The 23,560-nt window shown below is 42.4% G+C and overlaps 1 protein-coding gene across 1 annotated transcript in view; it reads right to left on the bottom strand.

The window, feature by feature from the left end:
* The window catches only part of PPIL2 (peptidylprolyl isomerase like 2), a 73,579-nt gene that overhangs the window by 35,254 nt on the left and 14,765 nt on the right, over positions 1 to 23,560 (bottom strand). Inside the window, exons 6-12 of the mRNA XM_064466589.1 lie at positions 22,527 to 22,578; positions 20,298 to 20,389; positions 18,460 to 18,549; positions 9,526 to 9,601; positions 7,959 to 8,119; positions 6,365 to 6,440; positions 5,053 to 5,159 (exon numbers count right to left, since the gene is read on the bottom strand). Of these exons, the coding sequence (XP_064322659.1) occupies positions 5,053 to 5,159; positions 6,365 to 6,440; positions 7,959 to 8,119; positions 9,526 to 9,601; positions 18,460 to 18,549; positions 20,298 to 20,389; positions 22,527 to 22,578 (654 nt within the window). The remainder of the gene's footprint in view (positions 1 to 5,052; positions 5,160 to 6,364; positions 6,441 to 7,958; positions 8,120 to 9,525; positions 9,602 to 18,459; positions 18,550 to 20,297; positions 20,390 to 22,526; positions 22,579 to 23,560) is intronic.

Raw genomic sequence — 23,560 nt, 5'->3', positions numbered from 1 at the left:
GGGCCTCAAAAGATTAAAACACCAGTGTTTGTAGAATAATGGCTTCTTCAGATAGTTATGCCAAGATATCATCATTAAGCAGAGTTTGCCAGGTCCTAAAACCTCAAAAACCATTTGTGGAGTGCCGGATGGAGCTTTGAAATCCACCTCACATTCTTCTTTGTTATGCCAACTTGCCCTTAAACCTTAACAGTATTGAACCAGAGAGACAGGCAAATTCACAAAAACTGCCGTGACAGTTACGGGTTAGTATTCAACCGCCGCTCTCGGCGTGTGTTTAACCACCAGATCGTCACCCCACAGCGACCATGTGTATGAGGAGACCTCGCAAAGGAGAGAAGGGAGGTAGTACGGCAAACCTCCTGTTCATCATTTTGACAGGATCTTCTGGAGCGTTAGCTTTATATAATTATGTATATTTCCACAGCACAATGAAAATAAAAAAGTACAAGCACTAAACAAGAAAGCCTCAAAGCTACCTAGAGGCAAAAGTAGGAATTTTTATTCCCTTGCACAGGTGCAGAGACTGGGAGTCTGCTACTCCAACTGTTTTTACACAGGGCTGCTGGTCCCAACAGGCAGCCTCGGTTAGTTGTGTAGCCTAACTCCAGCCATCAGGCATCTATGATACATGGTATCGCCTGGGAATTCAAAATTATGCTCATATTTAGTGATCACTGTGAAATAAAAAACGGCATGCACTGATTTAAAAGAAGTCCGTAACCAAATGACACGGCTGCATCACGCAGCAAACCGACGGCACAGGCACAGAGTTCAGGGTTTACCAGCTCCGAGTTCCCCGCTCTATCCCTTACACCACACTGCTTTTCTGCTCCCAAACCCAGGTCAGTTTGACTTTTTGCACAGGGTAAAGCCTCTCCCCTGCCTTAAGATGCTGCTCCACCACCTGCAACATATAACTGCACCGCTAAAGTCACTGACACAGCAGAATACAGGCAGATAATAGAGACAGTTGTTCCCAGCAGCACAGGGATTAACAAGCTAAAAGAACTTGTGTAGATTAGAAAAATCACGGTAAATAAAATACTAGACATCCAGTGACATGCATTGCCTTCGTCAGTTATTTTTTCAGAATTTATTTGTCTGGTGATGCATAAGACCAGAGCTGAAAGAATTAACACTTGTTGGATGCTGTTAAATCTTCTGCACTTGCCAGAATTACTTCTGGCAAGTAGAAATTTTGTAAATTTGTTTCCAATTAGTGTATACAACAAATGTTCCTTATGCCCAGCTGAACTCAGCTTCCTGGAAAATGTCCCCAACAAATGGCCATCTGATTAGTCCCCACCAGGAGGAACATACTGTATCTGAATAAGGAGGCTGGGAGAAAAACAAATGGCAAAGAGCACTATGCACACCACTACGCTGCAAAGAGAGAACAGTAGTGTACCTTTGCTCATTTGAGGCACAAATTCAAAAGGGCGGATACAAAAATCCAGCTTGCCTTCCAAAGTCTTTACTGCCTTTTCGCAGGTCAATGACTTGCACCACACATCACCTTCCTGGAACCTAAGTGACGTTTTCTGGTGCTCTGAACAAGTGATTTTGAACACAGAAAATACCTGGACTCTAGCCCTGTTTGATACTCTCTGAATTCTGCCATAAAGTAACTGGTGACTTCAATCACGCTGCAGCACCGATTTCCTCCCCTGGATTAACACAAAACAGTTCTTGATGAGGTTTTTAGTGCTAGGAAGAATCTCATCACTATCGATCTTATTGATCTGTACCTTAAAGTACTAGTGTATGAAGAACCCTCGATTTATCTTTAAACAAAAGTTTCCACACATACATACAGACTGAACTCTAAGGAATCCACACTGCCAGACAGCCCACAAAAACCAGGGAAAGAAATAAAGCACAGGAGACAAGAGCTGCGAAGGGAGAGGGAGTAAGAACCCACGTGGGTACTGAAGGAAAGAGGACATCGGGTAGCGTTCAGGAGCAGCGCGGGCTGCTGAGAGCACGAATGCAAGAATATTTTGCTTAAACAGACAGCCCACAGGCATGAAAATACAACTGAAGGTTCAGCAGACACACTCTAGGACAGCAAGTATGTCACTGGCTGTTCTCTATTTCAGCAAGACGACTTCACCTCAAAGTGTATCTTGAAATCTAACCCATAAGGCTATTTTAAAATGTAATTTGAATGTTACAAGTCCTACCTCCGGACACAGGTATTCATTTGTCATATTTATATAGCAGCTTCATCCTCAAGCTTCCTAAAGCATTTCACAGTTGTGTATTTGCAGTAGTGTGCAAATACAAACCCTGCTAGGGTGGCTTCCATAATAACCAGAGCACAGGATATCGCTCAGCAATTAAAAAAAAGGAGCCTGTGGTCAGGTCAAGACAACCACCAGTCAGGCAGTGTTCTGGCTTTAAAAAGAGAAGCTAAGAACCACTGTAATATAGCTTATAAATCACATACTTGCTCCTGCAGTTGCACCGCTTGAAAGAGTAGACGCATGCATTCCCCAAATCACACATATTCTGGCTGAATCCAAACAGCCATGACAACCTAATACAGCTCTCACCCCTCTCATTCGCTCAAGCAGCACAGATCTGTGCGTTGAATCCAGGGGTCCCAAACGTGCTGGTGATCTCAGCGTGCACCACCACAGTGCTTTGGGCTGAAATCTGTTTCTCCATTTCTTTCTGAAAAGCCAGGGTGCCACCCACGCCAGCTGCGTTAAAAAAAATTGCAAAGGCTGAAAAGTCAGGCACCAAAAAGCCTGTGCAACATTAATTTGGGCGAGCACCATGACACAGTCTAGTTTCCCTGATTGCATTCAAGGACTTTACCCACATTCTACACTTTTGGAGGAAAACCAAAGCCTGCCTATAAACCTTGTCACTACACAGCTCCAAACAGCAACCAGAACTGGTTCAGCTTGTGCACTAAATCAGCCGGAAGAGCTGATAAAAAACTCAGCATACAATTAATGAAGACTACTACCATGCATATTCCCAAGCAGGGTGAACTGGATGGGTTTAGAAAGGCTTGATTTTGGTATTTCCCGTTTTCTGTGTCTTTGCAATCTCAGTAGATCCATTGTAGCTGATCTGTGTATATGTTTGTGACCTATATATGTCCTATATGTTTGTAAGATGTTTGTTCTGTCTGCACTGAGCTACCTTATGTGCCTAACCTCAGGGTGATTCAGGAAAACCAAAATTAGAAGCACAAACTCCTTATATAGTAAAGGGAGAAAAACAAGCGCCTCCCGGAAGAACTGATTTAATAGACCTAGGATGATGACCTAAAGTGGATATTGTGAAAACCTCCTTAAAGCAGCAAGTTTTTCCTACTTACTCTAAATATATATCTTTTTCCCCTCTGCAGTGCCAAAGGTCTGCTTAATTCACACAGATTCGATCAACACAAAGAAATGAGAGAAACAGATGGCCAGAGGCCAGTGTTCAGGCAGGTCTGGCTGTGTAAAGCAGTGCACGCTTCCAATCCGCACACGAGGAAGCGGTGTGTGCGAAAGGGGGACGAATACGGATTCATCTGGGAAAAGGGAAACGCAACGGCTATCATACAGGAAGTTTATGATGGGCAACTGGGAGCAGGTCCTCAGGACCGAGCAGCGCTGGTCACACATGTGGCCCAAAACCCCATGCTGGTAAGAACAGCTGCCGTCAGCCTGCATTAGCCAGGAGCCATTTTGAGAACATATGGCAAAACAAATGATTCAGTGCAATCTGCTCATTCTGCTGCTTCCCCCAAATATTGCTGTACTAACATCCTCTGCTTTTTGCCTTATTACATAGTGTTACTATTTCAGAGCATGGAAAACACCTGTAGGGATGACAGAGGGACCTACAGGATTACCAGCACGATACGCTGCTGTGGAGGTTCTCATACTGTTTCCATAGATCAGCTTGAAATGTTTACCCATCTCTTGCTCCTTACTCATGTGAGAGAAAGGAAGAGAAGGGAAAGCTAGCAGGCTTGTCCCGTTTGCTCCTTTTTCTTTCTCCCAGGCAACAGAGGATGCATTCTCCCAGCGCATCTCTGGATTTCACACCAGGCACCCCAGCTCCTCGCCAGGACCACAGTCCTTAAATTCTGAGAGGGGCACAACAAGCAGAAGTTTTACCACTTAAACCCCTACTCACATCCTTCAACTTCTTAAAACATCTACCTTCAGGCCTATAATCTCCTGAGATAAAAATCTCAGTAAACAATGGAAGGTTTGGGCTTTCTACATTGAAAACTTTTTTCTTTTATAGATATGTCTGTACAAATAAGTAAGCCCACACGCTAGCAAGCAGTGACGTCTGAGACATCAGCGACCTCACAACTCATCTGCCTATCGTAACTCTTGCCGTATGTATTACTTTACGAGCCACAGTTCTCCCCCAGAATCAGACTGTATTGACTATAAAAAAACTCCAGTCCATTGATTTTTAAAATGAACATCTACCTCTTAATGGCCAAGGGAAGATATTTGAAAACTTGAACCTTAAAAACCGACACAGCGACAGCAGGAATTAAAACACATATTCTGAAGTTTTCATTTATGTTCTGAAGAGCTCAGGATTTAGAAGCAAATCCAACCATTTCTCGGGATCTTAACTGCATGAACTCAGGCTGACAGACTGCTCTCAGTTTCACTGAGGATCTTCTCCTGCTTCTGCCATTAACAAGCTGTGTAACCCTGGGTTATTCTCTCTTCTCTACACTCTTCCTTTTCTCTCTACCTTCCTCATCATTGTTTGAGTCACTATAAGCCTGGCCCTTGGAAGCTCTAAACAGGTACCTTGACATGCTGTAATTGGCCCACTAAAATATATGGGACTACTCACAGAGAACTGATACAGATACTAGTATAATATATAAAATAGTATATCTACCTTTTACAATGGAGTTTTGTGTATGCATGGAAGCACACCAATGCTGAAAGCTAGTTATTTATCTATATCTATTACAACTACACACTATTTGTTTCTTTGGACATTTCCATTGCCAGCTCCTAGTCTGTCTGTTATCTGGAGAGATTCATCTCGTGGGGCACACAGTACCATATCACAGTGCAGCTCCAAGTTTAGGTCTCCTTTATTGGTGTGAAGTCGCACATAGCCCTTCTTCTTCACATATTGGTATCTCACAACATCTTCCTCAATGGCAGCTGTATTAAAGCAAAAGACAATAATTAGCGCCCTGGAAGATTACTCATTTATCTTTAGAAATTATCAGAAAACAAATGGCTGGATGCTGCTGTCTGACCTCTTCCCCTGGGGTACTGGGTCTTCAGGGATTGTCCTCTGCAATTCAGCTACAATAACCTCACATTAATCTCCCTGCAAAACACTTTCCATTTCAGAAAACCACCAACTCCTTGAGAGCCAACAATATCATCTATATTTTTAAGTCACAGAAGCATTCAATGTTACACACTATAATTTTCAAGTAATGTCTACCAATGGTAAGCGTTATAAGCGTTTCTTGTCAAACTTGGAAGCCAAGCAGGTAGTCGTCAGTCAACCACAAATTGCTGACATAGGAGGACCTACCCAGGCCTGAACACAGATGAAGCTAAGTTACTGGAAACGTTACTGGAAAGTCAAACCAAAGGATCAACCTCGGATACTTCCTCTGCCCTTCTGTCAAATGCTCAGTTAGTCAGATATTTTCAACACTCAAAGATTCACCTGCAAACCACTGTAATCCGCCAAGTAAAGGAGCTCAACTTGGTAAACGTAGTTTTAGCAAGGTATTCAATCTTTGCCTAAGTGTCTGACATACTTCTAAATTTTAGTGCCAAAAGGCGGACCTTTCTCTTCAACAGAGGATACTAATTGCTCAGCTATCTAATCAATATCCAGATTAAATAAATTCTATGCATTTGGGTTTAGGCTAGAGAATGAAAGGAGAACTTCATTGCACTACAATGCATTTTTCTGTAACCTTGAAAAGCAGTAAATCAAAAGTTATCACCACAAAATCCGCTGTCATTCTAACCAATACTGGGTTAGGCCAAAAAGGTGGTAAAGATTTTGTATGCTATTTGAGGAGAGATTATAATTCATTCCTAACTTACGTAAGTGGATATCCCATTTTGTGGTCTCTGGCCATAGAAAATACCTCATTAATTTCAGTTCAACACAAGTAACTGCCATTCAAAGCCAAAGCTAATTCATAATTGCTCCATTATTTTCAGAATGAGCTCACTGGAAAGTAAGGATATATCTGCTCAGGGAATACATTTCTATGGCATCATCACTGACCAATTATCAATGCATTCCTTCAGCCCTCGTAAATGTATGTGTGCTGGAGAGCACACTTTAAAACTGGGAAGTAAATAAACAGCCTGTAGCTAGGCAGTTCTGGTACCTGCTTCGTGGGTAGTTTCAGGAACCATTGCAGTGGAGGTGAAGGAAGCACTTACTGCCCCAGTGGAATAGTGAGCCTGTTTGCAGAGGAAAAAGCAAGAGAAAGACATTAGAATTTATCTACTAAAGATACTATATAAACACTAGAAACATGCAAATGTCATCCTTCTGAGGGCAGACTTTCTGCTCTAGCTCCTATGGAAAGAAGGAAGTGCACGATGCAGTGATAATTCTCCACCTGCTACCCGTAACATTTGCTCCGATGAAACCCTCGTTAAGGCTGCCCATGCGCAGAGCTGAAGGGGCTTGCTGCCTCCACGACACTGTCATACATCATTATGCAAAGATTCTATTATCAGAATTTATTTGGATGTCCACAGGTGGGGATATGAAAGGAGTACTGCTGGCAAGACATCTGTAAAATTCCCCAACGCTGCTGAGTAAGTGGAAGGAAAATGTAGTGAACCACAGAGATAGCGTGGAGGAAATCAAACCACCCCCTCCCACACGCAGCCCTTCTGTGTGCAGGGGCACTGCCCCGCGGCTCCCAGCGCCTGCTTTGAGCTTTGTAGTTCTCGGGCAGAAAGGAAATGTGAACGCCACACATGAATATCGCAGTAAATTACAAAGATCTAATAAACCCAGAGGTATGTTTAGCGGCTCTGGGGCAATGCCTGTAAAGAGTCCGGGTCGGACCAGCGCTCCGTCCATCAGGTTACGCTGCATCCTGCGCAAGTTTGTAGTTATGCCCACCCACATCGCTAGCTGACAATATGACTCTCCAGCATGTGCAGAGCTCATCGTGGTCTGTCTCTCACCTCTATTTTCTTCCCTACATCTTTTGTTTTCTTTTAACACGGCAATGCCCTGCAAAAGGAGCAGATGTGATCCTGCTCCTTGGTCACATACACTCCCTGCTCCGTCACTACGCCTCCTCACTAAAAGCCACGTGCTGCATTTTTGTGGAAGTGTAATCAAAGCACAAAGACACATATATTCCAGAATTATTAAAGGAAAGAATACTCTGTCTTGCCCATTTCAAGCAGCCTTTGATGTAGGAAATCTAGATGCAGGTGAACTGTTTCTCTTGACAACCATGAACACACAGTAACATGCACCTGGAAGAACATCCAGTGTTACAAAAGTGGAGAAGCAGCTGTGGATCATTTATATATTTGCCCACACCAGAAATTATTCACTTGCTCTGCCCTTAAGGTGTGTCCTCTCTGCCAATAACTGCAGGAAGCAATGATAAATGAATTCAAAGCAAGAGACTGCAACCTGGAAAAAATGGTTCTAGCAACATATACCTCATAACCATACCATGAAGATTCTTCCTTCGTATTGTGCTCCATTTCTAAATGTTTAGGTTCATTTACAATGATTTAACTAAGAGAAATTCACTGGCACAAACACTGTATTTCTAAGGAATCCCAATACGATTCCCATATTCTCATCTATGACAAATTTCCATGTAACAGAACCAGAAGGAGCAGTGTCTGTTTATACTGCAGGACAGCCTCTACGCTGAAAAACATCTACCACCACTCTTGAAGAAGTCAGTCAGTGCCAAACTACAGATTAAATCAACTTACTGCATTCAGCTTATCCACTTTCTTCTTTTCAGGAGCCTTCATAGTAGCTGCTAGAATATCATCGCCTTTGAATTCCTTATAAAGCTCCAGTAAAGTCTCTCGGGTCTCTGTGTTTGTATTTTTCAAATAGTAAGATGGATCTAATTTCGCTTTTTCCTCATCTAGAGAAGACAAAGACAAATCATTCAGAGTGAAAAGAAAAATTCTATTTTGTGCTCCTTCAGTTTATTACATATCTAGTTACTCAAAAATCTTCCAGATATTATGTCTACTTTTTTAAAATAAAAAGGTCTAGTAACTATATTTATTCCTGCAGAAACAGTAATGAATAGCAATGCATAACACTAACAACAGTATAACCTGAAAAACAGCACAATAAATGCCAATATGATGAAGTATACCAAAAGAAAAAACAACTTCAAATCAACTGCTGCAAAAAATTTCTTTGAAACCACCAGAAATAATCTAAGTTCATGCAAGTCTTGTGAAATTTTTATAGAAAATAACGACAGGATACAGTCGGGTACAATATAAACTTCTGTCCTTTGTCTCCTCATTGACTGGCCAAGCCTGTGGTGCAAGTATCCCAAGACCAGATCTTTAGTGCGATACCAGGAGGAGGAGGCTGGTGGACTGGATTGGAGAATTTGATTTTTTTATTTTTATCCTCTTATTTTTACAAGTTTCATTTGTTCTCTGTCTTGGTATGCCCACTATTTGCTTGTTATTAAATATTACACCTGTGAGATAACGCCCACTTATTTTTAGCAGGTAAATAGGGAGAGAGATGCTTGCTTGCAGAACTAGTAGCTTTAAAACAACAGCAAAAAAAGATGAGCCTCATAAGACCCAGAAAAACACACCATGCTTAGAATCAACAATTAGACCTCATTAGAAACAGTTCTAAAGGAAACCACAAGGGCAAAGGAGAGAATTTTTTCCCTTGAGCAATTTAATATTAGCAGATATTACCGAGCATTTAGCTCGCAAAAAATCACAAAAGAATTGAGAAGCAAACTTCTTTGATAACTAGGAAGAAAAATAAAAGACCTTTTTTATTATTAAAATAATTCTGGGAGTATTTTAGAAAAATGTGTATCAGTCTTTAACTTGGAAGATGTCCGCTGTTATGTGGACAGAGGGCTGGGCAATACGTTGCTGATCTGCATGAAAGAGCTGAGCACAGGCAGGAGATGCAGGTTTCCTTGTCTTGGTGCCGGTGCAAGCCTAATGGGCCTTTGGGCAGATTATCTTTCCCCCTCTTCTCACTCCTCTCTCATCTGCCTACTCTTAAAGTCTAGGGAAAGTTTTCCATGTTTGCACAGCACTCAGTAGAGACAGTTAATGATTTCTCAAAGAATCATGTCTTTGCTTCAAAATTTCTTAAAACCTTTTGATGTGAAAGGGACGGTTTCAACAAGTTATTGATGTCTCCAGGAAGCTTTCAAAGTCACCACGAGGCACTGAGGGGCGTCCGTCCAGAAGCAGTGTCAACTCCATAACATAGTCTTTAGAATTTGCATATTTGGGTTGGTGTTTTCTCAGCCTACCTTCAGTTCACCCTTACCTGGATCAATTACTTTTATGTTGTTCTTAACATGAAAGAAGTTTGAAACGTTGAACTTATCCAGGTTTGTTGGATCCTGAAAATAATAATTAAAAACCCAAATATCAGAGAGCTTGGTAGACACCCATTGCATGCAACAGACTAGTTGAAGGGCAGACACCACCACAATAAATGAACAGGGAGAGAGGGGATAACTTCCACACTCCCCAAACCACAGAAAGATGAAAAAAATACAAAGCAAACACCCCCAGCTGAAATCAGCAATGAGCCTGTTCACAGTCAGCTCCTTAGGGATCTGGAATTTAAACCCAAACATAATATTACACATATCCTACCTACAGAAGCTATTAACAGAACCAAGCTGAGCCTGCCCTATCCTAGTGAGAAGAACGAACGAATCCCCTGATTCCTTCCTGCGTTCTGTGGTTTGGTCCAAGATCTATGCAAATTCACATTAGCTACCTCCCTCTCTTCAAAGCAGCGTGCCTGATCTGCGCACGCTCCGTGAACTTTTGTAATGCAGTTGCAGTCAGGGCAGTTTTGATTTTTTTTACTAGTGAACTCTGCACTTACAGAATTACATTTAAAAACAGAAACAATAAATTCAAAAAGCAACAAAAAGTGGTATTATGAAAACTCTCTTGAGTGACCACTCAAGGAAAACAACAAAAATACACCATCCATTTACTATGAGTCTTTATATTATCTCTAGGCAGCTTTCTGCCTAACTTTGACCTTTTGTTAGGGAGAGTGAGACAGGGAATGCCTACTGGTGATCTAGGTTACGTTATACTGCTATTAAACAGTCCTTAATCCTCCTCTGACAAGGATTTCCAGGCTTTCTCCTCAAGCTCCTCTGCAGCACAGAAAGGTCAAAGCATCAGCCCAGGACAGCCAGTCGTTTCCGGAAAGTCTACCTTACAGAAAACAATTCCAAAGCTAAAATACCAAAATATCTTAATAATATGCAACAGTTTCAGGTTCAGGATACCAATAATGCAACATATTGTGCAAAGAACTATGACACTGACAGGAATAGTGTTATCCCAAACAAATTTAACAAAGCTTCCCAGACCACCGCTGTTGGTAAGAAGTTCCAGCAATTCCATCTCTGCTACAAGGAATGATTAATGGAGAGCTGGTAGCTCCATCACTTATTAAATGATCTAATCATGCCTTTTATTCATCCCTGAAACGGTATGCTTCCACCAGAGAGGGCATTTCTAGTTTTACTGCTGGTAGTGAAACCAAGACACATTTATAAACTCAAGCTGTGCGATTCTGCACCCTAAAGACGACCTCCTGGCTTTCTGCTGTCTCCTTTCCCAACCACTATATAATGATTTTCTGTTGCTTCCTGCCCCACTATACCCCTCCGATGGAGCTTCATCAAGACATGGACTGCCAAAAAAAAATATTTTTTATCTTTAAGATCTTTCATTAGCAACAGATAATCTTTAAATAAAACTACTAAGGAATAGGAATTTTGGGCCTGTTTTTAACCATTTTGGTATCCTCTGACACTGGCACTCAGGTGTATTTATTACCTCATATACATATTTATGTATGTATTAATAGAGATAACTTCAGCCTTCCTGTCTGACAGTCAACAAGATGCATGGAGAAAGTCTGGAGAAAGGGCTCAGTGTGTTTCCAGCAGACACAGGTTGCCTCCTCCCAAATACTCTTCAGTACCAGGAGCTGCGGCTTTCCCAGACAGAAATCATTGCCTTGCACATGAACGTACCCCCTCAAAAGAGGAAGGAGGTAAGAGTGCTTACCCTTTTCAGGAAAGGAAAAAAAAAATATCTATGTATTAATATTAACAGGGACAAACTGATTTATAGCAACGCACATGTCTGCCGCTCATGCAAAGCTGAAGGGCAAGACCGACTCCTGAAACTGACTTCCCATGGACAGCAGGGAGGGCAGGAGACAGCAGTAAAACACCTTCACTATATTCCTCTAAATAAAGCTTCTTGATTTACTGATTTATTGATTCTTTAAAAATAAATAAAAGGACAGCACAACTGCCAGTGCCTTGTGAAACCAAGTGTTTTGTGCTCAGGGTACCTCGAACCAGGTTAGTTCGAACTGTTTCACAGCCGCAGTTCATTCAAACGCTTACCTGGCTTAACCAGCCTAATTGCAGGCGTTGAGCATCTCCGGCAAAAATGTTTACAGCCTCCTTCCCTGCCAGGGGCTTCTCAGGGCTCTCCAAAGCTGCTAACCTCCCCGTAGGCAATGCATCCACTACAGCATGAGGGACAGCAGAGGCCACAGGGCAGCTCCCTCTCCTTTGCAGACTATAGCTGTCCATCTGCTTTCTGAGACCCGAGAACCCCATACCCCAGAACTGAGACCAAGGTCCTCCGCGAGGTCCTTTGCCACATTCGGGTGGACACCTCGACAAAGGTTTGATTTACAGCGCTCTCCCCTGCGTTCCTGATCCTGCAAAGCACGAGTCTCACCACGCATCGAGAAGGCAGACAACCCATGCGCCCACGCCAAATCCGGCTTCTTGCTGTCAGCGGAAAACAACCTCAAAAGACACCATTTGTTTCTATCACCCCCAAGAGCAGAAGCACACCTGACCAGTCCAACCTGTGCTGCAGAAGACACACACCATTTCCTTACTGATGGAACTGAGTCCTACAACATAAGATACACTTTTTTTAAAGGTAGGTCCCATGTAAATTTTAAAAGCGCACACAGTCTTTAGGCACACCACTTCAGGAAGAAAAATGTCTAAACACTAATAACGAGCCTGCCAAATTCCTCTCATTGCATCCATGACAGTTACTGGGCACAGAATCAGAGCAGTCCAACCAAAACGCTACAGGGACGCAGACGGACATACCTGCACCACCAAAGCCTTGAGCTCTAACGAATTAACGGCCTCTCCTGGTCAGAGAAAGGCTGGACTCACAGGGATGCTCCCAATCCTGTTAAGATTAAGGCCTAAAGCCCAAAGGCCTAAAGAAATCAGTCCTGTGTAAGTGCACAGAAATCACAAAGGAAGATGAACCGTGAGGAGTAAATTGCCCTACTTTTGTCTGTCTTAGCATGTTTAAAAATATGTGTTCAAATTACCACGGGCAGCAGTCTCAGGGTCTTACTAAGGTTACAAACCATAAACTTTAGTTTAGCAAATTACTAGCACAGATACAGACTTCAAAGGGTCGCTAACTACCATGACTATCCAAAATGTCATATTTTATGTTCTCCTGAAAGCTGAGCTCTGAAAACAATTAATCTCAAGTTTTATTCCACTTGGTTTTCTCCTATCATTTTCCGGTCTCACCTGCTTAAAGAAACAGTTTAAACTCTGTTAATCTTAAGCACCATACACACAGCCCCCCAAAAAAAGCAGGCTGAAGCCAGCAGTTATAGCCCGTGTGATTTCTTCGATGCCTGATTCCTCCCTTCCCACGTGTCGGCCGTGCTACATCGCTAATTATCCTCAGGGCTGCCACCTTCATGCGCCGACCACGTCCCAGCACATCAGCTCTTTACCAGGCGCTCCGCACACGCATCGGCGCAGGACTTGCCCTCAAAGAGCCCTCACCTACAACCGAAAGGAAATCTGCTCTGACCTTCTGCCACACAAGGTGCACACGAGAAATAGCGGAGGGGTGAAATATCAATCAACAGCGTGCAGCTCAGCTACCTCCAACTCAGCTCGTTAGTTATGCTTCCTGCCACGCATGCCAGCGGTGTTAAACAGCTTGTCGGGCACCGTGGCTTGTCCGCAGCTGATTAGCTTGTACAGAAACAATAAAATTGACCTAAGGAAGTACATAATATTTTTTTCTTTAACAGCAGCAAACCTGTTTCCGTTCTACCCGGACTTTTTTTTTTTCCTCTCTATTTATTTCTTGCAGGACTCCCCTCCATTTCTGTGGTGCAAAGCAGAGGCATTTGCTAGCGTGCATCTGTCAGGGGAGGCTCTCAGCAGGCTGCCTTCAGAGGGCCGTGCCTATTACCACTGGCACACAGGGCTGGGGGGGTTTATTGCAATTCTTTGGGCAGAGGGGAACAGAGCACCTCTGCCTCTGCTTTACCTGCAAGCGCGGCCGTCGAGCAGAGCCGCGCTTCTCACTAACTCCCCGCCCCTGCCGGCACATAGCCCAGCAATAGCTTCTAAGAGGCTCCAGAGCAGAAATAATTTCTGCTGTATCTTCACAAATTTGAGAGCGTGGTTTGTGGTTTATGAACAGAAACATAGTGGAGGATGAAGAATCGACGGGGGGCTAAAGGGGAAATTGTTCTCAGCTCCTCTGAACGCTTCCCGCCAAATGGGATGTGAATGCAGGGTATTGCAGCATTCTTACTTTGCTTTTCTCAGGACCCTCTCACACTTGTTGCGAGGGGAAGAAGGCCCCAGGGTTGTCAGAGCCCACCACCATGTGCAGCAGAGCACTACCTGACCTGCTGCTCTCTGTGCGTCTTGAGCTGGGGCAGGCGCTTGCTTCAACCTGCCCACTCTTATACGAGGGAATCCAGGTTGTACTTACTTATGTGCTTGCTAATGTGTTTTGCACGTGATTGTTGGTATAATGGTGTGGAACTTATGATTGAAACACACATGGAATTACTAATTACTATTAACTTCTGCCAGACTGTTGACCATACTTTGTCACAAAGACTAAATGGTGGACAGCAGACCTTGAGATCTGACACTGAATTACATCCCCAAAACAATTTACTTGGAAGATAACTTCAATTTAGGTTAAACATTTAGACTGAAAACTAGCTGAAAACCTGTAAAACATAGGACTGAAAAGAATCACCTAGTTCTGATTCATAGCCTAATGCAGAACTCTTTCAAAGCTATACTGAATCCTACCTTTAAAACAACTGCAAAGTGAGATGACGAACAGCAACGCACCAGAATGGGAAGCTGAAAAGGGAGGTAAGAACACTGCAAACAAGCTTCAACAACACCAGCCTTCCTCTTACAGATACCCTGTCCCCACAGATCTCTAAGTGCTTCACGTCATACCTGCCCATTAAGTATAACTAATACATCTTGAAGCACTTGAGCTGTCTGTCAGCTGGTAGCACATTCATGACATTTGCAAGGGATGCTAAATTAGGCTGAGCTGATCACCTTTTAAGGTAAAAGAATAAAAGTGGGTTTAGAGTTATGAGAAACACAAAATACAACAGCGATATTATATTCTGTGTATACATGAACCAGTACAGTTGAGATAAAAATTACCTGATATAATGATAAACTGTAAGGAGAGAGGAACTTGGAAAAAGGTAACACCTGCACTGTGGAAGATGGAAAGCTTGACTTGAGTTTGGGCGAGATCACACAGCTAGGAAAAGGAAATCTCAGCTTCAGGGTAACGAGCTACAGTCTAAAAAAATCCAGTCATACTAAGATTGCTGGTGTCTAGGAAGGATTTCACACGGCGTAACGACAGAAATGCACGTGACATTATCAGCAAGGTATTAAACCAGAATCCACCACATCTTCTGCCTGAATAACCACATTCCAGTTTGGGTAATGTATCTCGCACAGCAGAATATGGTATTATTCTTTACCTCCTGCCCTGAGGGCTGCATGATATCACCATATGTTGATGAAAAACTGCCATGCTCTACCCCAGGACATCTGCTTTTCAACAGGGAAAAAAGCAGTTTCTGTACATGTAAGTGCAGGAAGCGCTGTGGACTCCTTTACAAAGAGAACCACACCCTAGATGTAAGATAGTGTTATTAACAACTAAAGTTGTGATTTTGCTTTTTTTAGTTCCAGATCCAAAAAAAAATTAGTCCTTTTTAAGAAGTAAGCTTAATAGCAATAGGACACAAATAACTATCACTGAAATCAAAGCGACCGGCGGAGGTGGTGCTCACCAGAAAAGATAACAGGGATCGATTATGATTAGTGAGTGTTTAGCACCGAGAACAGAACAAAGAATTTTATGCAATTCTCTCTTCTGGAAAAAGCAAATTTTTTTTGTTTTGTTTTTAATTATATACATTAGGAGAGAGAGGTCAAGTTCGAAGTCAATTGCTATTCTGTAAAAGAACATTCCTAGCAGCTGCAGGATTGCCCTTTATGTATCAGTACGGAAAAATGTGATCATAAAAATAATCTGCAAACCCACATTATTCCGATTTCCCACACGGCATGCTGTATTTCACTACCAAACACAGGTACCCCATCTGCTTCCTAGGACATTCAGATTCAGCCTCTGGAAACACTATTTTCTATTGATAAACACAGCTATAACAGACAGTCCTATTCAGCTGTTATTTGCAAAGCAAAGAATGTTTTTTATAGCAACTTGCTTTTATATCTACCTTTTTGCCAAACAGCAGGGTCAGTGTTACCAAGTGACTCTCAATTCCAACTCTTTCAGGTACCACAGTACTCAATTTACACGGGAGAATGGGAAAACAACAAAGTGATAAATTTCAACACAGAACTGAAAGGTTTTTAAGAGAAGCGGGGTTTGGGACAGAGCTCCAGAGCCACAAATTGAAACACAACAGATTGCAGTCACGAACTCTGGCTAAGAAACAAAGCCACAGGTGGTGGAGCTTGGCAGTGTGAAGCTGCCGTGCTGCCTGCAGTGCTGTCAACGAGAGAGCTTGCAGAGGAGACATTGGTCTGCCTTTCAACAATTTACATGAACAAAATACTGTCAGAAAAGAACAACAGATTCCTATACAACATACACACAAGCAATTTTAATACCCAGGCTAGTCACACCACTTCAGGTTGCATTCTGGCCTCACCAAAGCAAGTCGGGGTAGGGCAGCATCTCAACAGGAGAAATCAAGGTATACTTGCAGGTTTGCAGTGGGCGTTGTGCAGTGCATTAAAAGGCTCTTGCTTCTCATTCAACACCCTGAAGCCATTTTGGCCTGTTTGTTGAAAATCCTTTTTTGAAAATAAATTTTTAGAAACTAATTGGGTGAAGGGTCACACTTTAGCTGGTTCACAGCATTCACGTGGTCAAAATCTCTTCCAGTCCAGTCCCACGATGGGGGTACCTTTGCTACTTCTGAATTTATTTGACAAGAGTATAGCACAAGACTGTACACTACAGAAGTTAACACCAATCCCTAACCAGTCGTTTATTTCAGAGGAACAAATCTACTCACGCACGGTCATCCCGAACGGACGTGAGAGGGGTCAGGCAACGTACGGCTGTGACGCCGTGCAGCTGGCAGGGTGACTGTACCAGTGACTGGAGAGCTATGACAGTCTACTTAGTTTCTGTTAACTGACATACTCCTCCAAGCAAGAGAGAAACCCAACATGACAAGAACAGAATGAAGATGAAAAATATTGATAAAAATCCACATAGGGAACACCTAAATTGCCAGCCACGGCATTCTGGGATTTAGGGGACTGCAGCATCTGTTCGCTTTTATGACAAATCAAAGCTAGGCGTGTAACAGGAACACACTCTTTATACATACATTGAATTCCTAACCTACAAAACATACCAGAATATTGTAAATGACTGCACATTTCAATTACTCGTTCAAAATAATTTGGGTTTCCATACTGATGCACAGAAACATTTTTAGTCACTCGTGTTGTCTTTTTTTTCACCATTCAAAATCCCTTAGCAACCATGCAGTTACCTTCAAATAACATTCTGCTGGGAGCCTTCAAACTGAAAAAGCTACGTTTTGTACTTCTGTTGGATTAAAAACATTTCACTTTGTTGCATTAGCTTGAACAGCCACAAGCCCAAAGGAATAGAGGAAAATATTTATAAACATGCTGCCCAGCACTGAGGAATAGGGAAGAAGGGATATATTTCATTTAAATTTAGACATAAATGAAAAATATTTTTCTATTCAAATTAGACTGTATTAGTCTTGGTTAGTGGCAATTAACTGTTCATGAGATGCATACTAACTCATGACTCCAAAATTAACGACCCTTGAATCTTTTTTCCCACATTTTGAAATCATGCAAGCTTAAAAATGCCTACTTTTAAACAAAAGCGTTACACCTTTTAATAGCAAACTTCATCTGTAAGTAACTGTCTTTTCACTCTGAAATATACAATGCTATTTTTATTTAGGTTTTAATTCTGTTACAGTCAGTAAAAGACCAACATTGGTATTGAATCAGAATAAAACCATTCTAAGCAAGCACTTAAAGAAAACCCTCTGGTTTGCTGCTTATTTTACTCTACATTTAGAGAAACATTCTGTAAAAAAAGGTTTTCTGAAGCTTTGACTCTTTTAGGCATCTTCAGAAGAGTGAGATGGACAATCAGCTTCAGCCTTAACGTAACATGTTGACTTCCTGAACATTTATATACTTTAGATTCTACAATATGTTCCTTTTGGTAACATAGAGCACAAACTGTTGGCTGTCTAGAGCTGCAGATGAGCCTGGACACATCTCTACCTTTCCTCTAGCTGGTATTTTCCCAATGAACTTCTGTTAAGTCTCACATAGATCGGAGGTGTCACAGCAATTTTTTGGGTAAGATTAATAGAAAAAAACCCCAAATCTTATGTGTAGTTTCGTATCTCAAACGTACAGTTATGCATAAGATCTTATATTCAGTTGGGTACAGTGAAATAGTGAGCAACCGCAAATGTATTTGTCAAAATCCACATTTTCACATGGCATCCTTGACTTTTTCTGGGCACCTTCCCCCCCCCCGCCTTCAATTCATGAAGTTGAGCAATCTGCTTATCTACAAGGCACACAATAATCACTCTAGAGATTTGTCAAGCTTTAAGTTAAATGGCATCTTTGTGGCTCATCTGGAGAACAAAGAAAATCCAGCAGCCCCCCTTCTACCCATCTCCAAGACACACACACAATGTTTCTCTGCTCAGTTATTCTAGACTCCTGCTACAACAGTGTACGTCGCAACATTCCATCCTCTGCAGAAAAGCTCTTTGGTAAGACATGGAACAGAGAGAAAAGTTTACCTGCAGCGTCACAATGTCTTGCCGAGTGAAGGGCTCATCTGTCAAAAGATCCTTGTAACTCTTTGGTTTTATGTTCAGCTGCTCGACCGCCTAACAGCCATGCAAAAGACACAGATATTAAAAATGAGATCCTAATGTGTAAACATTACAAGTAAATATGTGATACCAATAAAACCTTGGAGTACAAATGATAAAGAAAACAATGTCACCCTTAATTCTCAACTGGCAGCTGCAATATTTTAATTATGTCCTTTAACAGATGAGAAGCTTTTGTCTTTCATCCCTAAAAAACTCAATGGTTTTGTGCGGGTTTTTTTTTAAAAAAAACCAAACAAACCTTGCAGTCTCCATTCCATAGTTAGGCATATAATTTTAACCAAATTAATTATAAAAATACTGGGGAAAAAAAAAATCTTGTTTGCAGCTTTCTAAGTATTGTACAAATGGTGTAGGGCAGGCAGCTTTAGCACGGGGTCCGTACCTCCCCCACTGCCGGCACCCCTCGGGGAGACACGCGCGTCCCAGGCCAGCTTGCACAACAGCAGGGCTGCGTTAGCCCCTCACTCTGCCCACCCTGACCGCGGCACCTAGGCTGCAGCAACACCTCTGTTCACCTGAGAAAACTAAGTGATGCTCAACAAAGCAACAGCGCATTACTTCTTGGTGCGAATCGGTGTGGGATAACTGCTTTGTCGTTACACGCCTTACAGAGAGATGACCGTGCAGGTCTACCTGTAAAAAACCCGTCTTATTCACCCAAATGTCCTCTATTCTCCTCAGATGAAAGTGCTAATATTTTTCCAGTACCTGCGGAAGCCCATAAATCAATTCTATGCTTATAACAAACCGATATGCTATTGCTTCAAGCGGTACACCATGAGGAACACAGCTTGTTAGGAAGCCCGGTATTGTAACCTATAGCAAACCGAGCAAGACTTGTACAATATTGACAAGCGTTTAACAAAGACCACTCTTCAGCTCATTCTTTCCTTTTAAGCACAGCAATCAAAGCGTTGTGCTTTCAGAAGGAATAGAAAATACTTCCTATTTTAACCTGATCTTGACTGCTCTCACAGCCGGAGTGGAGACAGTTCAACTACAGCAGAGCAAGCTTTCAAAAACGTGATGAATCCAGCCCTCTCCTTGATTGCAATGGTTTCAGCTTGCTCCTCTCCCAGTACCTGAGAGTCCTACTGGAATTTCCCACCAACGGATTTCAAAAAGCAGATGTTTCAGTGTTGAGACTTTTTACAACGCTGCATATGGATCCATTAATTGAAGGATTTATTTGCTACTGAAAAATAAATAAACCTTGCTTTTACAGTAAGGATTATGCAAACAAGACACAACTAAAATTCTGTCTGGTTCACAGAGATGTTCACGAAACACAAACAGAAATGCAGTTTAAGGGTCCATTAAGGCATTCTCTCTGCTCTTTCCCCAGCTCCAGTAAAAACATGCTTTTTTTATTCATTGATATGAACAGAAATGAGGCAATTTGTGTTTTGGTGATGACTCTGTATCAGAGAGAAGACAACAGAAGATTTGCCTATTAATTCAATCAAGGAGCATATAAAAGCTGCTCATTTTGGTCTATAAGACTCCGTGCATGCAGATCAACTTAGGAAAAGGTTTTAAAAATATCTTTTAAACCATATTCTAGGGTTGTTCATATTTTGAAGGCAAAAGCTGGACAAGAATTTGTGAAGTCAGTTCATCTCCTTGTACTTTAATTTCCCTGGCTGTAAAACCTACCTATCTTTCTAAAGGGTTTTGTGATCTTGAATGAAACGCATCAGGTATAAAGTCTTAACAGTGAAATGCAACAGAGAACCTACCTCATAGGCAAACACATTTCCAGTTGTCTTGATGGCCACAATGTGGGAGTTATTGGTGAATACAGTGAACAGCACTGGACAGTGGTACTGACCTGAGGGAGGGGAAAAAAGTTTAAATTTGGCACGAAGTCCCTGCAACTGTTTTGAAACAGCCGATTTCTCATACCTCTGTGAAGGATATTTACATTAATTTTTAATATAAAGTGTAACTTCAGTGTGTATTTAATGGTGTTTCAACCACGCTTTGATTCTTCAGGGCCAAACACAAAAAGCAACAATTAAGAGAACCGTAAAGCAATGAAAATGCAGTTTTGAAATTTACTGCCTTCAATCCCCCAACACAGAACTTTGCCCACCTTGCTCGATATCTGTTAAGTACCACAATATAATTGTTATTGGTGTAATCAAAGCACTATTGATAGCGTGAGCCTGCACCCTGTAACGCGCCCCGCGATCCACTTTCAGTGCTGTTCCCAGGAGTACAAGTTTAGCTTATACCCTACAACAAAGTTCACAGCAGCTGTTGTGCTTTTAGGAGAGGAGAGCATTTTGTATTCAAACGTGGCAAGCAGAATGCCATTAAATCTGAACACGTTATTCAATAAGGAACCCAGCTTCTGCTCTAATCAAGCTGTGAATTTTCCCAGGAGGGTCAGCATAAATATTAAGCACGTCAACAAGAAGCAAACTGATGGAAGGCAACGCACGAGGAAAAAGAAAAGTGTCTGGATGATCTCAGCAGAAAGCAATTAGAAGGTGGTTATTAATACTTGATCAGTTTGCTAGACCTGGGGGTTTGGGTGAGATTTCTGAAATAGGCTGGGCCTGTTGGGTTCTATTTTACCTAATTATCATCTGAAAATCAAAACCAGCAGGGAGACCAGACAGAGACTGCTCACAGCCCCCGCAAAGACGGGAGAGGCAAGCACCTGCAGAGTATTTGCCCATCAGCCGGAGGAGCCACTCTGACCTCCAGCACGCAGGTGCAAGTAAAAGCTGAGGACTGTTTCTGTTAATGCCACCAGAGCTGAAGGAAAGCCACTACCACAAGGGCCTGAAATTCAAGAGGGATTCTAGAAAGGGAATTTTGGAAGCGGCATCAGGGTGTGGCTCAATTGGTGGATACAGAAACACACCGTTAAAATGCAAGGCCTCGTCCCAGCTGCGTGAAAAACAGCAAATCACCGCGTTTTCAGTTCTTCAAACGGAAGGACCTGCAGTATCTGAAGACCTTTTCTATTGCATAGGTGTGCACAGAGAAGATCCTACGTACATCACAACCGTTCTACGTGTTAAGACTTAAAGAAAAGTTTGCTGCTAGACAGAAATGCAACATTTTACTCTTCCTCTTCTATTGCGTCTTCCCTTGATCTTTAGTGATGCAGCATGCACCTTTTTAAGGAAAAGGCTTCTGAGACCACGTGGCTGCCGTCATTCCACCCCAGCATTACGAACCGGACTTCTTTAAGGAAAGCACAATATCTTTCAAAAACCTTGGCCACAATGACTATTGGTAATTTTTTAACACTCTGCTCTTGAGACAGACGGAACACAAAAGGCAGAAGAAATCCATCAGCTAGAGAAAAGACCTTGTAGTCTATGGACTGTTGGTAAGATAAGGAGACAGACACTCCAGAATTTTATTCCCACCTAATCCTTGCCACTCTCATTTAAAGAAAATCATTATCTGCCTTGCAAAACATGAATTAATCTCTACTGTTCTCTTTTATTCCTACCATTCCCTCATAGATGGCAGATTTTATCTCTTTAACCCTGAAGAAATAAAACTCAAGGATGCTTCCTTATATGCTGCTATTCATAAAAACCCACGTGTTCATCCAAGCCTACTTCGTTTTATAAACAAAAAGTTGCTCAAAACCAATAGCAAATAATGCTATAGGCAAGTTAGAAGAAAAGGTAACATATTATAGAAATGTAGCCTTTTCTTGAAGTTTTCCCTAAAGTAAATAGTACCTTAGTTCAGTAGTAGCTATAGTAAAGTGAAACTGCTGAATAATTTACAGCTCCCCACCGTAAAGAAAAACAGAAATGGTACTTTAAAGGTAACCATGTCATGCACAAGCGGCAGTAATTCTACTCAAAAAATAAAAACCGTCATAGAAGACACAAACTACGTACCTTTACCATGAGTAAGACAAACCAGGATTTATTAAAGCACTCACTAAGAAAAAGAAAAAAAAAAAACACACAGAAAATGACTGCACTTACCTTCACTGTTTTTAGCAAAATTCAGCTTTATAAGTGATTTGGCATCTAGTTTCTAAAGAAAAGGAAGCATTAAAATAATTAATCACAACAGAATCTCACTGTGGAAATAAAAGGAAACTGTGACATCAGTGTTGGGATTTTAATAGTACTAAATTTATTAATAATATACTGTAAGTTATCTGAATCACCAGAACCCTGGGAACGTAAGTCTCAGAGAGCCCACAAACGCCAGGCGCACCGAGCCTGCGAACCGGGACGCGGCTGCTTGCAGCGCTGCAGCCTGACACAGCACAGCGCTAGCCAGAGCCCACAGCTCGGGACGTCGCCCGGCTCCGCCTTAGCACCCGCTGGAAGGGGAGCTTGCCCGAACAGCTCACACCCCCAAGAGGCGAGGATTACTGCTGCCCATCAGAAGTGACAATTCAGAAGGGACCTCTGATGTCAGCCATAAAGTCAGCAAACCGTTCTGGCAATCAAGCTCACTTTTTCTGAAATAACTGTAATTTTTCCTTTACTTCAGGAAACATGTAGTGGAGCCCACACCATAACCGGCAGTAATGAAGAGAAACGGAGGCACAAACTCTCCGGAGAGGCGCTTGGGGTCACGAAGGCAGAGCCAAGAGGGATCTTTGGCCAGTTAATCCCCAGGTAACGCCTCCACGGAAGAGGGAACCGAGATGGCAGCCGAGGTCAGGAGGTCCTGCAGGCCGACGAAATGAGGGCAGCCTTCTCCTGCTCCAGAGAGGACGCTGCAAACTAAGCTAGCTCCTGCTCTCCCACGCTTCACCGGCAGAGTATCTATGGCATTTTTCTGCCGCCCTCTCTCCGGAGGAGACTCCTGACACCGGGAAGGAAGAGCTACTGGGCTGGCAAACACTTCTGGACGATGAGGCTGCTCCCTCCCCAAGACATGAAAGCCACAGGCATGCCCAAAACAGCAGAACGGCTTCAGCAACGCGACAGGGCAGGCCCACGTACGCCAGCCATTTAATAGGGTCAGGATATGACTTGGGCACACGGCTGGCGTGGCGGGG

This window comes from Phalacrocorax carbo, chromosome 15 (genome assembly GCF_963921805.1).
Source record: "Phalacrocorax carbo chromosome 15, bPhaCar2.1, whole genome shotgun sequence".
Classification (NCBI taxonomy): domain Eukaryota; kingdom Metazoa; phylum Chordata; class Aves; order Suliformes; family Phalacrocoracidae; genus Phalacrocorax; species Phalacrocorax carbo.
Note: the sequence above shows the minus strand (reverse complement) of the source record. Positions and strands in the feature narration are given on the sequence as shown.